The following is a 17909-nucleotide window of genomic DNA, read 5'->3' on the forward strand; positions in this document are numbered from 1 at the left end:
TGCATCCATGCACTTGCCACTAGTGCATCGATGCACCATGCAGTTGCCACTAGTGCATCGATGCACCATGCAGTGCATCCATGCACTCCATTTCGAATGCAATTAGTGCATCGATGCACCCTGCTGTGCATCCATGCATCATACTGTGCATCCATGCATCCTACTGTGCATCCATGCACCAAGACTGCAACAACTAGTAACGACTAGTTTATTTGAATTTAATGAAGGGGTATCGATGCACCTTGATAGTGCACCGATGCACCATGTTATGGGCAGCATTTTTGAGTAGAAAAATCATCCCCAAACGGCTCCAAAACATCCCAACGGTTATATACGACATCAAACATATTCCAAGCTATAAATACAAGCTAAAGACACTTGAAGAAATAAGAGAACAACTATCCAAACAATCAAACACAAGAGAAGAGTTTTTCATTCTTATTTCATCTTTCTCTTGTAAATATTTTGTTCTTATAAACACCTACCTTAGAGAGGTTTTCTTGTTTACATTTCTTATCCTTTCGTAAATGAGAAAGGTTCTAGTTTAGCCCGGAAAAACTAGAGAGTTGTAAGGTTATCTCTATGTCCTCAAAAGAAAGAACAATTAGTGAATTTGTTGGAAAATCCTTGATGAGGAGTTAAGGTAATGGATGTAGACTTTGGTTGAGAAAGTCGAACCACTATAAATCGATGTGCTATTTTCTATCTTTTAATCTCTTTACTCCCTAAACACAAAACCGTTCCGACCCCTCTTTTCAAACCGTTCCGATTGTGATTCGATTTTCCGAAAATCCCAACATAAAGGCGTTAAGAGGGAAAAAGATTTCAAACACAGAATCATCTTCTATGATAAATAGAAACTGGGATTATACAATCAAGCAGAACTCGAGGGGTCTGAACTAAATAACCATAAGGGTCCTTAAATCTAACTGCGAACTCCAACAATTTATACCCAATAAAAAGAAACGAAAAGTTATGGGAAAACAAAATTTGTCCTCGAAAAGGAAAATCCTTCCACATGACCTGATAACTGGAATTGAAATTCGAAAGATCCGAACATATTTCTCAAAAGTGTATCCAAATCCAATGACAGAAAAACACAAGTAGGAGAATCCAGATTCAAGACAATGAGAAACAGAAAACACAGGAAGAAAGAAAGAGAAATGGGGAATAGGAATATAGTAAAAAAGGAAGTACTCTTGGACATTTCTGAGGGTTTGGCTGAATCTGGAATCAAGGCTTTCTTTCTTAGGCTGATCTTCTTCTCCTTTGATGTTGGTTTTCATGGTTTTGTTGCAATGACAAAAGCATGCTCTGTTTCTTTGTTTTCCTTTGTTGGTGGCTCTTTTTTTTCACTTTTACTTCAAATTCTTCTTGTTTGTTGCTCCTTTTTCTTCTTTGAATCTCATGTTTTTCCTACGGGAAAGAAGCTTAAGAAAACATGCAGAACTAACATTACCTAACAACAAAATGATTTATATATTAAGGATATATTAGTTTTTTTTATTGAATTAATTAGTTAATTGAAATATTTTGATACAAATATATTATCCAAAATCAAAAAAAAATTAAATCCAAAAAAAAAGATACTTTTTTACACTATTCAATTTTATAGAGTTGAAAAATCGGACCAGGAATCAAATAGGTTGGATCTTCAACTTCGATTCAATTGGTTCAAATAAAAATTATAAAATACTGGATTTGGCTGTTAAATTCTAATACCGCAATTATTGGTAAAATCTTATTAAAAAAGGGTCAATAAATACTCAAAATTATTCACCTCTAATTTAATTTTTTTTCATCAATCCATGCTCAAAGCAATACAACTTCCGTTTGTGGTATTGGCTTATATATAATTGGACTTGGATTTCAACAAATGAGGGGTCACAATTTTTTCATATAGGTTGAATGTTTCCCTTTAAATATAACTATCGAAGTTCAAATAAAAATAAATGCCCTTTGCTATACCCCCTAAGAATTTCTATTGTCCACAAACCTATAAAACAACATATATTATGAACTCATTCAATAATCCAAGAACAGCATCGTTGAGCCGAGCAACCATTTATTTTGGAACACCATGGGAAGCGAATCGAGTAACACATCAATGTAGAAAGCCTTCTTTTAGAGAATTACATCTTCCCTTCTAAGAATAGAACCTGGATAGAGTTGGAGGAATCACTATGAGATTGCATCCCTCGCAATTGGCTATTAGCTTCCACCCAAAAAGCAGTTGCTGCCACCAGAACTGCCCATAGCACAAAGCACATCACGGACTTGAAACTTCACATTGCGCGTTCCGACGTATTCCATAACTTCCAGACACTCCTGTAAATCTGAGTCACTAACCAACATTACCCATTCTTCTTCATCATCTAAATACTTGAGTTGGAATGTCCCAGTTTGAAGTTTGAACCTCCTCGCAACTTCTTCATATAGTTCAAAGCACCCAGCAGATGGCTCAAACTTAAAACGGACTGTATCATCTTTGTACGTAGCTTTCACAGTAATTTTTGAGCTGCTATCAACACAGATTGTCTTCACTTCAGAATTCTTAGCCTTCTCAAAACTTTCAGAGCTTGATGAACTTCCATGTGACATTGAACCAGATCCATTTGAAGAGTCTGTCATGCTTGAAGAAGCAGGTTGGTGGTTTTCTTCGGCATTCCCAATATCTATTTCAGCAGCAGCAGCCAAGGAGCTCGAACCCCGAAACATGAAATGGGAGTTTGAGTCTTCTACCTTCAGATTCTCCTTGTTCAGACAGCTGATATGCCCTTTTCGTAAATAAGAACCAATGGTTCCATTTTCTGAACAAGTCCAAGGGGTGGTGCCAATGCTACCTGCCTGGAATGATCCTGCATCTAGAGAAGCCGACTTAGAGTCATCACTACAATCAATAAGAGGGATGCTAGATTTTTTTACTTCATCACGGGTATTTGGAACAAGCACACTCCTTGCAGCCTTGCCGTTGTTTCCACCAAAGGAACACTCGTCTTCCTCCAACTTAACCACTGAATTTTCTTCATCGGGGTAAGATTCTAGTGACGCTGATGATTTCTCTTGACCAACCAGTTCAAGAATTTGGACGGGAAGGTTCTTATCGGAGAGTAGTAGTGTTTTCTGGGTATCAACTTCTTGCATGATGGTACCTGCTGCAATAAACTCTCCTGTTGATGGATCAAACTTCAATCCTCCTTCCACCCCTTGCACAGAGTCGAGAACAGTTTGTATTTTTTTTAATGATCTATTCACTTTGTTAATCTTTCGAGACGGCCATCTTGAGATCCCAAGTTGTCTACATATCCTTTTCAGTGTAGTGGGGCAAACTACAAGGAGCAGGAAACCAAAGGTCAATCATAGATCAAAATACAGAGCATGAACCGGGTTCACTTTACTGCTTGAAAATGAAATCCAAAACTTGCATATGTTCATTATACCCAATTTCAGAATTATTTTCTAAAGCATATAGACTAAATGATAAAATAAAATAAAAATCTAGTTTCATAGATTCTTCATGAATAAACAACAATTCTGCAGTATGTACTTGGATTGAGACAAAATACATTTCAGTTGTGATTTTGTTCAAAGAATCTCCTATCTGTAAAAAGATTAAGCTCAGATACTGTTTTATACAGTATGATAGGATTTTGGAGGTTTTTATGTCAATGTTACTCTACTGTAGCTCTTTATTTTCCTTCAAGTGTCCGTGTCTGAGGCATATCTAAACATGAGTGTACTAATATGACCCTCCAAGGATCCTCTAAATACATGAAAAACAAAGAAAATATTGAACATACATATGGCAGAAACATACAATTATCCATCACTCATACTAAGTAACATAGCTCAAGTTTATTAAAACTTAGAAATAATCTTTTTTTTATATAGAAAATTAGGTCTCGTTAAAAAACCCCTTCATACCCTCCATGTTATAACAGTAACATGAAGGACATTGGAAGGAGGAAAAGAGTGCCTATGAATTTTATTAATCAGAACAACAATACACAGCCAGTACCAAACAACCTATTGTTACTAGAAATAATCTTATTCATTTTACCTACTTAGAGAAGATGACAAGATTGCCAAGTAATTTGTAAAAATAATAGTACCGAACCATACAGAAAATCTTATAGGAAACTTGTGTATTTAAAGAGGTTCAGAAATTCAATCTCACAAAAAATATATAAACTCACATATTTAATGCTTTTATATACAGTCTTTCTCCAAAAGTTTTTTTTTTTTTGATAAAAGTTGGAGGTCTCATTAAAAACCCCCTTCATAATTGATCCTTTTGAAGAGGTAAGGAACAACTAGCGGACGGAGGAAAAGAGTACATCATTTTATTGATATGAAATTCATACAACAATATGCCTTCTCATTACGTCTTTCTCCAAAAGTAAGATAAGCAAAATCTTACAAAGTCAACAAACATAAAAACTTTTACAGAAACCTGATCGGAACCAATGTTATAGTAATCTAATGATGTATATAAACAAGTAACTTCAAGGCTTACCACCAAGGCTTTTTGCAGCATCCTTTAGACTCCCTGAGAAATACTGCTGAAGAACACTCAAGCTAACATTCTTTTCTGCTGAAGTTCTCTTCTTATCTATCTGCCTTCGTGGTCCGCTCATTGCCTATAAATATGCAATGAGATATTACTTAACCACATAAGATTGTCCACACAAGCCGGTACAACATCGAACATCGCAGCTAAATAAAGGAAATAAGTTGAATATACTCCCACACAAAAACTCATACATACCAATCATGTTAAATGAAATTAAAACAGGAAACACAACTGCATATTGATTATTTCAAGAGAGCTCGAAGACTTGCTAAGCTCAAAGTAAGCAAGCATAACTGCTGATTCTTCGATTTCAATGAGACAGCCAATCCTTATTACTAGTAAACATAAGTATCTTATTACAGGAAAAAGATAGTATCTTATTCAACTCAACAGTTATCAGAAAATGGATCTCAGATCATGAAATTCATTTGTCTTGATGCATCGTTCAAATCAAATTTCCAGACTTCTTTTGTTTTATATATGTGTTTCACAAGTCAAGTACCCAAGCCATCCATCAAAAGGGAAAGAACATTCAACACGGTACCTGTTCACGAGGACCATCAGCTTCCTTTCCATCACTTCTTGAAATCGATACATTGGGAACTCTATCACTAGATTTCATTTCACTATCAGCAGATAATTCCATTTCCGAACCCCTCCTAGATATAGACAATGAGGGGAAGTTTGAGATTGCTTCCCTCTGAACCTCAATTTTTGGCCCTTCTCTAATAATTTCCACATCTGAAACTGTTCTCAAACTCCTACAGATTCGTTGCATAGTACCTGAGAGGTTATTCAACAAGAGTTGCTGTTCTGAACTTCCTTTCAAGTTAATAGGAAGGAAAAGCTCCAATATATAATCATCATCACCAGTGTAGGTGCTCCTCAACCTGATGGCAACGGCAGCATTCAGGTTACACTTGCGTGCATGATGAACAAGCGGATACTCACTAATGTCATAAGTCTTCACATCAGTAGAGAAGAATGGATGCTTAGACCGAAGCACTTTTCCAGCTGTACCTTTTCCTTCCTCAAGATAATGTTCCATACAAGCACGCACAAAATCCTGCGTCTCCCTTTCATTAACATAACAGGCTGTAGTTTCAACACGTAAGACACACTTACCCTCCTGATGTTTATTACCCTCTCCACCGCGTATTTTTAAAATTTCATCCACAGCTTCCTCAGTGTAATTACAAGGAATCCATGTTAGAGCCAAGGGCAAACTATGTGCATGACATACAGCACGTAAAACATCAGTTATTTCAGCTAATGCAGCTTGCTGGTTCCTCGAGAGGCACTGAGGGAAAAAATTGGAAGGAGAGGCCTTAGAGAAAATGTACAGTACCACAATTTTTATTCAGTTAACCAATATGAAAAAACACCCAATCTTGTTTTTACTTAAATACACACAAACACAAAATTTAACATAAAATTGCCTTTTCTATAACAGCTGAAGTTAAATGCATTCAGAGTTTTAATGCACCTGAGGAAGAGGTTGTGGAGGAGCGGAGGTCCTTAAATTCACAGCCTGCACATAATAGGGTTCAACTTAAATTTCATGATATCATACATAACTAATACAGTTCAGTACCTTAAAATCCATACATGATTTACTTTAAAGGAATATTCATTCTTTTAGTAATATAATATTAGGTATATAACATATACTACCAGTAGCTTCCCTCATTCAACAATAGCATGGCACCTAAAGGTTGAATATCAGATGTTAGCTATAATTTTATCTTACATTTTTAACATTGCTAAACCAACTTCTAGCATTAATAATGCAAACTCCACCTCATCCAAGAGAACTAAAGAAGTTATCTGTCATTAATTACAGTTTCTATGGATCAAAAGCTCCAGAGTTTCCATTTACAAACATGATGGTATATCTGAAAATGCAAGAATTTCTAGCAGAAAATGCATTATTGTTCAGCAGTAGCAAGTAGATGTACTTATAAATAATATGCAAAGAAAATAATATTTTGCTGCAAAAAAACTGAAAATATGGGTTAACGAGAGATGTAGAATGGAAGAAAAACTCTGGCAAATTATTAGTCAGTAATATTTTACCTCCTTATTACTCTTCTTCATGTCATCCATTAAAAATTAGTTTAAGTTTAAACGAGTCATAGATAGCCAAATGAGCAATAAGGATATGTTTGGGGAGTTACAGAGAACAGGAAACAGTCAATCAAACTATGTTTCACAGACTCGGGTGTTAACTAATAACTCTCTAGTACAAATATGTGTCTGACAAGAGTATGTCCAGGTTTCTCTTAGTTTCTCCATATATCTTAAGGATCTTAGGAAAGTCATATCCTTATGCCCATGTCTGACATGAATATGTCTAACACAGTTTTCACATTTTTCAAAAAAAATGAAGAGTTAGTGAAGGTTCATACCCATAAATGCAACCTTTCAATTGCAGAAACATAAATAGCAGATACTAACCTGGAGTGCAAGGGAGACAGTTTTCATTTCTGAATCAAAATTGGGTTTCTCTTTCATAGTGACAAGTTCCAGCACAGCACAACAAGTCATCTCAGGAGGTTCAAAAATTGGCAAGGCAATGGAACCACGGATTTTGTAATTGACAGCATGTGTAACTCGCAAGTACTCACCCTTACTGTAATGGATTACATTAGAAGTCCATTCAGGAACTCTAGAGATAAAAACACGACCAGGAAGCCCGGGGAAAGAACCCGGTTTCAGTTCTGCAGAGAAGATATATGTCCTTGAAACTTCACGATAACCCGAAAGCATCTGATCTAGCAAATAGGGCTGTTCAGAAGTGGTCAGCATATAGTGATCTCCTTGCTTGATTGGAACCCAAACTTGTGCCAAAATGCCCCCTCCAGATGACTCCTTAAGCAAGGACAGTGCTCTAAGCATCTTCTCATCAAGTGAGGGTCTAGTTGGCATAGAAACCAATGGATTAGACAAATCCGAAGAACCTAATTCTGCTTCAGATGGAACCAATGAATTACCAATGTGTGTATCTGTTTGCTGGAACACCAGTTTGTCCCCACAACTATAAGAACCATCCATGCCATTCAATGCGTCAGAAGTTTCAACAAAGGTTCCAGAATGTTGTCCTGTGATAGGTAGTGAATCGAAAGAGGTATAGGGCAAGGACGGATAGGAGGACAAATTGAAGGAAGCAAACACCTGATCTGTTGCTGAAGGACTATTAAACCACCCAGCATACGAATCAAAGTTCATGAGGTCTGAAAAGTTAAAAGGATCCTCTGAAAGTGAATTCCTGGTCCTGCCAGTGCCACCCAAACCCTCCATCTGAGCTCTGGGAGGAACCCAACTATTATTCCCTTTCTCTTTAGATGAAAAGGGGGAGTCCATTTTGCTCACAAAACAAACTAAACGACCCCACTTTCACCTGAAATCAGAAAATGCCAGAGTTCTATGAAAAAGCTTCCACTTAGCCTAACACTTTAATCCTTAAACCCAAATCTATTTCCATAACCCAGGAATTCCCCCCATCAAATTCATCTAGCTTTCCCACCCTTTCAAACACTAAACTCAATTGGGCCAAAAACTGTTTAAACACTAAACAGTTATAGTTACTAAAAGTAGTAATATAACAGGCAAGACGAACTTGCCCCAGAGGGGAAAAAGTTGAAAACCAATATTTCAGTCTCCAAAGCCACCGCTGATCACTGCAAGAGAAATCCACTGTTCTCAATTAACATACCCCACAAAAACCGTCTCAGATTCATCCTCTTAAACACAAAAAATATCAACAAAAAAGAAGAAAAAAACTAAATGAAAAAATAGATACACAAAAGATGAAAATGAGAATTTTAGGTGAAATTAACCAGATATCAAATTCCAAACTAAGTTCCCAATAAAAAGAAAATAAAACATCAACAAAGTAAGATAAAAAAAAAATCAAAATTGGCAGCTCTTTTTCCTTTAACTAGATTCTACTGAAATAAATTGAAGAAGAAATGTAAAAATCAATACCCTTTTACCCCTTACCTATGAAATCTGAAGATCCTTGAAATTCTGTAAATGAATAAGTAATTAACAAAAACCCAGAAATATAGAAGGAGAAATTACTACAAAAGGAAATCTTATTGGATTCTTAGTGACTGGATAAGAGATTGTGAGGCTGTGAATGAGAAGAAGAGGATTTTCCTCGAAGACTTGCTAAAAATGGAAAGTTTTGCTTGGATTGATTGGAGCAGTTAACTATGAGACCGAATACCTTGTGATATGTCTGATGCCTTAAAAGGTTGTCCTTTTCCCTTTTATTGGAATTTTTAGATCCATAAACAAATACAATGGAACCTAAGTAATTGATCAAAGGGTAAAAAACACATACGGTCACCTAATTTTTAGCATACATTCATTTTGATCACCAAATATATCTTCTCAATTTACCCGTCCCCTTTAGAGAAATTGTTCATTTTCATCACCAAAGTGTTAAGTTGATAACGATATTAGTGTTAAATGATTTAGTTAAGGTGCTTTAATTTTCATCACTGTTTAGTCATTCATCTATTATAATTTTAATCAAAAGTGATCCTTAAATATTTTTAGTCAAAATCAGTATTTATAAAATTGTAAATGAATCGAGTTTGAAAGAGTAAATTTTTATTCATGTTTGTTTATAAGTATGCTCATGTTTGTTAAATTTAGATTCTATTTATTTGTTTAATATTTATAAACACGATCAATTAATATTCACAAACATGTTAAATGAACATGTTCTTGAGCACTAAATAAATATATTTGTAAATACTAAACGAACATATTTATGAATATATTCATTGAACATATAACTAAAGATATATGCAAACATTTAAAAATATATTTATGAATAATAAACAAAAAAATTATAAATAAATACATCTCATTTTTTTAAAATCTAATAATCAAACATAAATATTAATGATTATATCATTAAATAAATAAAATAAATATAAGTATTGTTTAAGCAAGAGAAATATAAACTTTAAATATATGAGCTTATATATGAATTAATAAATAACAAACAAACAGTTTATATATGAACATAAATGAATCAAGCATATTTATATATTAAAATTTATTTACTTTTCTTTGAATAATTCCTACTTAGAAGAGGGAAAAATGAGTTTTGCTCCTAATAGGTATCGATCACAACCTAAGAAAGAGAGTAAATATCAATTGAGAGCTTTTAATCAACTACTCTAGAATTTGCCGGTCACCAACCTCACCCATCCTCACTCATCTGGACTTCAACGACCATGATCGTGATTCTCTGTCACACTTCAACTTTTATTTCAAACAGACTTCTTTCAAAAGCTATTAATATTTACTGCTACTTCTCATCATTAGCAGTTTTCACATTTTTGTTTGTCTTTCTTGCTCTCTAAATTTAGCTTAAAAGTTAGCACTAGCCTTTTATTTGAATGGTCCAGCGAGGCGGTAAAGCTTTAGTTGGTCATCTTTAGTGAATCTTTATCATTGATAATTACACTTGATGTTTTTAGATCAAACACTTTCAAACACATTGGCCAACTCACGAGCCTGGCGTTCAAACTCCAAAAGGATCATATCCTTACTGTTGAACAACTCGTAAAATTTTTACGAGTTAATAGAAAAGATCCAACATTTAGCACGGTGTTCCTCGAGAATAGGAAAGTAATGGAGCAGGCATTAGAACCCTCAAGGCCAACATTACCTCACCGAAACAAGAATATTGTGAGATAAAACAAGTAGTAACAAATATGCAGTCCGAGATAGATTCCAACACTTCGTCTCTCTTTCTCTCTCGCAATATGGGTGCAAGTCAAGTCTACCCTTTTCTTCCTTGTATACTTCAAAGTTTCAAACTGTGTTTCATGTGTGTTTTATTTTTGGTTTTGGTTTTGTACTTCATTGTTGTTGGTTAAAGCAAATGATAACGTAGTGGGATTCTGTTTGTGTGATCATGATTATTACAGAAGGAACCATGTTTCTGCTTTTTGTAGTTAAGATTGGAACAATGACCTTCCTTTTACTCAGTGTTTTGAATCGACTCGACAAACTGGATTGTTTCATTATAGCTTATGTCGAGGAGCGTGATTTATATGCCATCGAACGATCTTTATGAGAATGATATCGTTACTCCGGCCATGATTTAGTTCCTTGTAAAAGGGTAAGTAAGCTAAGAACCAAACAACCTTTAATTTATTCTTTCATTTGTTTGAAAGCTGATCTCTTGCTAGTAGAATAGTGGTTTTAAATAAAAATATTTCATTTGTTTTTCATAAACATGTTTATTATTTTGATTCGTGTGAAAGGTTTTGGTTTCTTCTAAATGCTATTGAATTGTTCATGCTAGTAGAATAGTACTTAGCGTTTGGACAATAATATTTTTTAATAAAGTATTCTAACAAAGCAAAGCCACCATTTGGGACCTTTTAAAGTCAAGTTTTCTTTTAGAAAACGAAGCCAAAAAATCTTCTTTAGTGCTTAGTTTCCTTTCTATCAGTGGTGGTGGCGAAGGTTAGAAAGGGTTTGAACGTGGAGTGGGAGATATAGATGTAAGAGACTGAAGAAGAAGATGAGATCCATAGAGAATAGCATTTTTGACATGCAAAGATTAAAAAAAGTTTTTAATTGAGTCATGCCATGACACTATTATAAAATTAATGACAGAGTGATAAAGAAATTAATATATAAAATTGAATGGTTAAATTAAAAAAGAGAAAATAACTTCAGTGACCAAAAATTTCTTATAATATACGATTTTAACAAATTTTTTTTGGATTTATCAAAATGACCAACAAAATCGCAACGCGATATCCAGAATCGCAAATCAGTTCCCATAATCACAACGCGATTATGAAGAATCGCAATGCGATAGTACAAATTCGCATTGCGATTTTCCAGAATCGCAACGCGAACATATAAATCGCAACGAGTATCCGTAAAATCGCAACGCGTATCCGTAAATCGCAACGACAATACGTAAAATCACAATGCGTATCCGTAAATTGCAACGAGAATACGTAAACCGCAACGCGTATCTGTAAATCACAACGAGAATACGTAAATCGTAATGCGTATCCGTAAATCGCAACGACAATACGTAAAATCGCAACGCGATTTTTAAAGCGTCATTATAATCGCTACGCGTATTTTATTTTCAAATTCCAAACACGAATATTAATTATCGGAACATTGAACCGTCCACAGTATATCCCGTAATCGCAACTCATAACCTAAAACCTAAAATCACAACTCAGTCTCATCTCCATCTCTTACTCTCTACGGCGAAATCCGTCCCCATCTCCGAAGATTTCCGTCCCCATCTCCGACGAAATCCCTCACAACCATTCACGGTCAGAAATCCCTCAATATCATTCAGAAATGGAAAATCAACCTCCGAGGGTTAGTTTTTTTAATTATTTTTATTTTGAAATTTTTGCATTATTTTAGGTTTTTCATATTGAAATTGATGATAAGTTTACTGGTAATTTCAATAATAGATTAACAATTTCACTTAGATTTCTTATTAAATTCATTCGATTGCTGCCAATACTACTAAACTGTTTAGTCTTTAACCCTGTGAAGTTAGTATTTGTCTTTATTTTGTCTTTTGGTTGAAGTAATGCAATCTATTAAAGTTTCAATTTGCAGAAGAAGAATAGTTTCTAAACTTAAAATCGCAACATGAAAATGAAAATCGCAACACGAAAATGACTATCGCAACGAGAGAAATGAAAATCGCAACGAGAGAATCGCAACGCGAAATGAAAATCGCAACGAGATAATCGCAACGCGAAATGAAAATCGCAACGAGATAATCGCAACGCGAAATGAAAATCGCAACGCGAAACCAAAATCGCATTGCGATTTTCATTTCGCGTTGCGATTTTCTCGTTGCGATTTTAATTTCGCGTTGCGATTTTCATTTTGCGTTGCGATAGTCATTTCCGCATTGCGATAGTCATTCTCTCGTTGCGATTTTCATTTCAACCAAAAGATAAAACAGTGTTGTAAATTTTAGTTTCAAGAATAAACTACTACTCTTTATGTTTATTGTTTTTGGTATATCTTCACAGTGTAGTTTTTGGTATATCTAACTTGGTATGTTTATTGTTTTTGTAGAAATTTTTTTCGGCTTCATTGACATTAAGGAATAAAGTTAGCTTAGCCACTACAATTTCTTCGAAGCTTTCATCTGCACAAAGAAAATTGTTTGAGGAAACCTGCTTCGGGCCATGGCTGAGAGTACAGCATCCGGGTAGAGATGCTAATTTGACCCATTTGTGGCTTCAGACTATGACTAGCGATCTACCCGACAGTATACAACGTGGTGAGGAAGAGATATGGTTTCATTTTCCACCGGCGTATACTTGTTTTGGGCGGAAAGAGTTCTGCTTAATCACTGGTCTACGATTCGGACACGATGATGTAGGCCGGTACACTCGTCATATTACCCGCCCATCATGGTTATCCCGGGTTTTTCCTGATGAGTCAATAGAGAAGCCGAACTTACACGTCGACGACCTGAAGAAATTGTTTAATAAGAAAGATGGTTTTACTCGGTTGAATGACGTCGATGTTGTCCGAATATGCCTTCTAGTACTTTTGTATGCCGGCTTTTTAGGCAGAGAGGCCAGACAACATATTCCTCAGGAGTTAATATTATTGGTAGAGGACCTAAATGCATGGAATCTGTTTCCGTGGGGTTCGTATATATGGAAAGCTACCTGGACTAAGTTGTCGTCTGCCTTTGATGACCGCAAAAGTTTGTGTGGCGATGGGTCGAAATACACTTTGTCAGGCTTTATTTGGGCCTTTAAGGTAAGAATTTCTATATAATGTTTTCAAAATTATAATTAATTATTTAACAATTACTAATGTTTGTTATTATATTGTTTGTAGATTTGGATATTCGAGGCTTTCCCCAGCATGCAGACATATGCATTAAAAACTTCAAATGATATTCCTAGGGCTATTTCCTGGAAGAGGAAACGTATGTTGGATTGGGAAGACTTAATACCATATGCGACAATAAATAATGTAAGTTAACACAAATACTATCATATATAAACAAGTTATTAATAGTATACGTTTAACTTTGTTTGAGTTTTTATATTTTTAGGAGGCCAACACTCCATTACAGAGACTGACACCCACGGAGGCTGAGCTTGCCACTGATTGGTGGCAAGCTAGTCAGCATTTTTTTGATGGCACGAATGATGAGCAGCCTCCACTTCCTCCACATCGAGAGCCATCACCTCACCCAGAGCCATCACTTGATCGACCCGACTATACACCTCTACAACAAGAGCCATCACCTATCCCGTCACATCATCGAGCATCTTCTCCACCATCACCTCATGATAGGCGATCAGCAAAGATGCCACGACTTCTATCTCCCTGTTCTCCACCTCCACCTCCACGGGATGAATCAAGGGAGTTACGTGATGAGGTCAATGCCTTGCGTGAGGAGATCGATACTCTACGCGATAACGATGGTGCATGGCGTGTGGAGGTGTCTACTTTACGTGGTGAGGTTACCGCTCTACGTGAGATGGTAGTATCGTTGCAGAATGAGGTTCATACTCTACGCAACGAGGTAAGTTTAAGATTTTCCATATTTAACTTGATGATAAATTTACTCGTAATTTCACTTAGATTAACCATTTCACTTAGATTGCTTAGTAAATTTATTCGGTTGCTGCCAATACTGCTAAACTGTTTATTCTTTAACACTGTGAAGTTAGTATTTGTCTTTTGTTTTGTCTTTTGGTTGAAGTAAATTTATTCGGTTGCTGCCAATTCTGCTAAACTGAGTATTCTTTAACACTGTGAAGTTAGTATTTGTCTTTGTTTTATCTTTTGGTTGAAAGTAAATTTGTTCGGTTGCTGCCAACTCTGCTAAACTGTGTATTCTTTAACACTGTGAAGTTAGTATTTGTCTTTGTTTTGTCTTTTGGTTGAAAGTAAATTTGTTCGGTTGCTGCCAATTCTACTAAACTGTGTATTCTTTAATACTCTGAAGTTAGTAGTTGTCTTTGTTTTGTCTTTTGGTTGAAGTAATGCAATCCATTCAAGTTTCAATTTACAGAAGAAGAAATAGTTTACTTTCGAAACACGAAACTTAAAATCGCAACGTGAAAAATGACTATCGCAACGCGAAACCAAAATCGCAACGAGAGAATCGCAACGCGAAACCAAAATCGCAACGCGAAACTATAATCGCGTTGCGATTTTCATTTCGCATTGCGATTCTCTCATTGCGATAGTTATTTTCGCATTGCGATAGTCATTTTCGCGTTGCGATTTTAAGTTTCAGATTCTATTCTTCTTCTGCAAATTGAAACTTGAATGAATTGCATTACTTCAACCAAAAGACAAATACTAACTTCACAGTGTTGAAAATTTAAGTTTCAAGAATAAACTACTACTCTTTATGTTGTCATTGAACATGCACTAAACCTATATGTTGCCCTTTTAAATGTTTATATAAGTGCTTACTTCTGGAATGTTATCTGATGCATTTTGTGAACAATGATATAATAATGACTTGGGTGAATACCGTGCAAGTTTGAAATATATTTGTCTTTGTTCTCACTGTTTAATATCATGTCTGTTTATTTACTGATTTATGTATTAATTTATTCTTAGCGGCCCGCTAAGGTGGATGCTCTACGTTGGGTTTTTCTTGCAAGACAGAGTTTACGCATCAGACAACGTACACGTGCCATTACGTCTCCGTTCACCCCAATAGTGCGAAGAATCCGTAAGAAAAAGCCCGACTCACCTATCATCATTCAAGAGGCCTCCACTATCGTTTAAGAGGCCCCTATCATCCCTCAAGAGTCCCCTCCCACCGTTAAAGAGGCCACTGTCATCGTTGAAGATGTCCCTCCCAACATTCTAGAGCCCGATTCACACGGCGTAATATATCGAATTATTGAGAAGCCCCATCACGTGCCGAACATGATGGATGACTGTTGGCTTTCGTATAAGTTACCAGCCAGTACCATTCCGACAGATGAAGTGGAGAGGAAACAACTACCGGAAACAATTCTGGATAATACCCTTTGGGCTAAGACCGCAGTTGATTTTTATCTACATGAGCGGAGCCAAGGGTGTTACGCTGACATATACAAACTCAACGATGATATGCATTTGTTGATTGAACAATCTTGGTGGGGTGTATTATTAGGGGTTGAAGACAACGGCTATTTCGATGGGGGTAAGTCTTATATTTCTTATATTTCAGTTTGATTAATTTTTTTAAAAATTTATGTAATTCACTAATATATGTCTTTTTTTTTGTAAAACAGCATATTGATGCATGGGTGACACGTCTTCTAATTGTAAGGAAATTGAAGAAAAATATTAAAAAAACGCGATATACAATTATGCCGACGTCTTTTCACATAGTTCACTTGAAGAATCAACGACAGGAATCATATGTGTTGGCTAATGGATAAGCTAAACTTTATCCTGCATGGTGGGAGGTCGATAAGGTTAGTATATTTGTTTAAATATTTTAAAGGTATTCATAAATAAGTGCGCAATTTGAATTATTACATTTCGATGCAGGTGTTTATCCCTGTTTTGGACCGTACTCATTGGCTTCTCGTCGAGCTTCAGCTCCAATCCCTAAAGACAATAGTATATGACAGCATGATAAATTACATATCATTGTCTGATTTGAGAGATATGATTAAGGGATGGAGCTCTCATTTGGCAAAATTCTTGGATGCAATTGATTATTGGACTAAGTCTGGAAACAAGAAGCCAAAGAAGTTCAATGTTACAGTTATTAGAGACGAGATCGTGCCACAACAAACGAAGGAAGCCAGAGGAGATTGTGGTCCTCTCGTATGCATGTTCTTGGAGCGTTTGACGACAGGAAGTAAACATTTTCTACCTCCCACCGATAGAGATAGAGGTCCAGTAGGCTTGTGGTTTCGGCATTTTATGGCTAGAGCGATATATGCGAGACGCTGCCTACCTGCATCTGCGTTATGAAAGTGTCCATAAACAATTTGTAAGTCAAATGCAAGTGTTGTTAAACATATTTACTCTTTTTGGTTTGAAAATGTTTGGTTAAGTAGCTAGAATTCAATAATTTGCTGTTTGTAGGTTTTAGATGTGTAGAAAGTGTTGTTGATTCAATGTTTGGTTTCTGCAGGTTAATCCTGAAGTGAGCTGCGTGAAATGGATGTATGGGTGCAAAAGTTGATTTCATTATTATTTTGAGAAAATAACCTCAGTGACAAAAAATGCCTTATAATATACGATTTTAACCAACGTTTTTTGGATTTGCCGAAATGACCAACAAAATCGTAATGCAAACTAAAAATCGCAACGCGATCTCCAGAATCGCAAATCAGTTCCAAGAATCGCAATGCGATAGTACAAATTCACATTGCGATCTTCCAGAATCGCAACGCGAATATGAAAATCGCAACGCGAACATATAAATCGCAACGCGATTCTGACTATCGTAATGAGTATCCGTAAAATCGCAATGTGTATCCGTATATTGCAACGAGAATACGTAAATCGCAACGCGTATCTGTAAATTGCAACGAGAATACGTAAATCGCAATGCGAATACATAAATCACAATGCGAATACGTAAATCGCAATGTGAATCTGTAAATCGCAATGAGATTCTTACTATCGCACTACTGAATATCAAATTCGCAACTCGATTTCTGAATTCGCAACAGGTTTAAATTTCGCAACACAAATGTTTTGGGTATATAACTATGCAGCAGCAGCAACTCATAACCTAAATCCCTAAATCGCAACTCATTCCATCTCCATCTATCACTCTCTCCGGCGACATCCGTTCCTATATCCAACGACATCCTTCCCCATCCGGCAACAGGTTTTAGTTTCACAGCTCGTTTGTTTAGTAAATTAATTTACAATAATGAAATCATCTAATGTTGATCATGTTACGATAGATTTGTGTTTTGGAGGGTCATGGGAGAATGTTCATGGTGTTTTACAATATATGCCTTTACCCATGAATCTTCAACTAAAACTGTCATTAAAAAAGTTAACTTATGAAACTCGAATGTTACGTATTGCAAATAAATTGAATTTAGAGCCCCTAAGTGGATTTAGGCTATCTTATCAGAGAAATGGTAAAGTTTATTTGTTAACCGACAATGAAGATGTTGAACGATTCATTGCTTACATTAGTGTTTCAAGTGATGATGTTACATTGTATGTTGTTAAACCTAGAAGTAGTGAAGTTGGGTCAGTAGCGGGTAGTAATCAACTAAGTTTTTCAACCCCAGTTTATGGTGCTCAAAATTTAATGGTTCCACCACAATTTCATCACCAAGCAAATATT

General features: G+C 35.8%; 1 protein-coding gene across 2 annotated transcripts; it reads right to left on the reverse strand.

Moving 5' to 3' along the window:
* Nucleotides 1-1872: 1872 nt before the first annotated feature.
* LOC120139651 (protein NLP9-like) lies at nt 1873-8729 on the reverse strand. Of its 2 annotated transcripts, none has more exons than XM_039154814.1 (7): nt 8561-8729; nt 7031-8253; nt 6060-6104; nt 5118-5873; nt 4517-4640; nt 2772-3329; nt 1873-2633 (listed from the first exon to the last, which is right to left on the reverse strand). In XM_039154814.1, the coding sequence occupies exons 2-7, from the start codon at nt 7934-7936 to the stop codon at nt 2212-2214; spliced, it is 2811 nt and encodes a 936-aa protein (XP_039010745.1). In that variant the 5' UTR covers nt 7937-8253; nt 8561-8729; the 3' UTR covers nt 1873-2211. The 2 variants fall into 2 exon arrangements, with proteins under 2 accessions (XP_039010745.1, XP_039010744.1); XM_039154813.1 differs by having other exon boundaries at nt 1873-2635; nt 2774-3329; nt 8576-8722.
* Between the last annotated feature and the right edge of the window lie 9180 nt (nt 8730-17909).

The sequence above is a fragment of the Hibiscus syriacus genome, unplaced genomic scaffold (genome assembly GCF_006381635.1).
Source record: "Hibiscus syriacus cultivar Baekdansim isolate YM2019G1 unplaced genomic scaffold, ASM638163v2 tig00110764_pilon, whole genome shotgun sequence".
In the NCBI taxonomy this organism is placed as follows: domain Eukaryota; kingdom Viridiplantae; phylum Streptophyta; class Magnoliopsida; order Malvales; family Malvaceae; genus Hibiscus; species Hibiscus syriacus.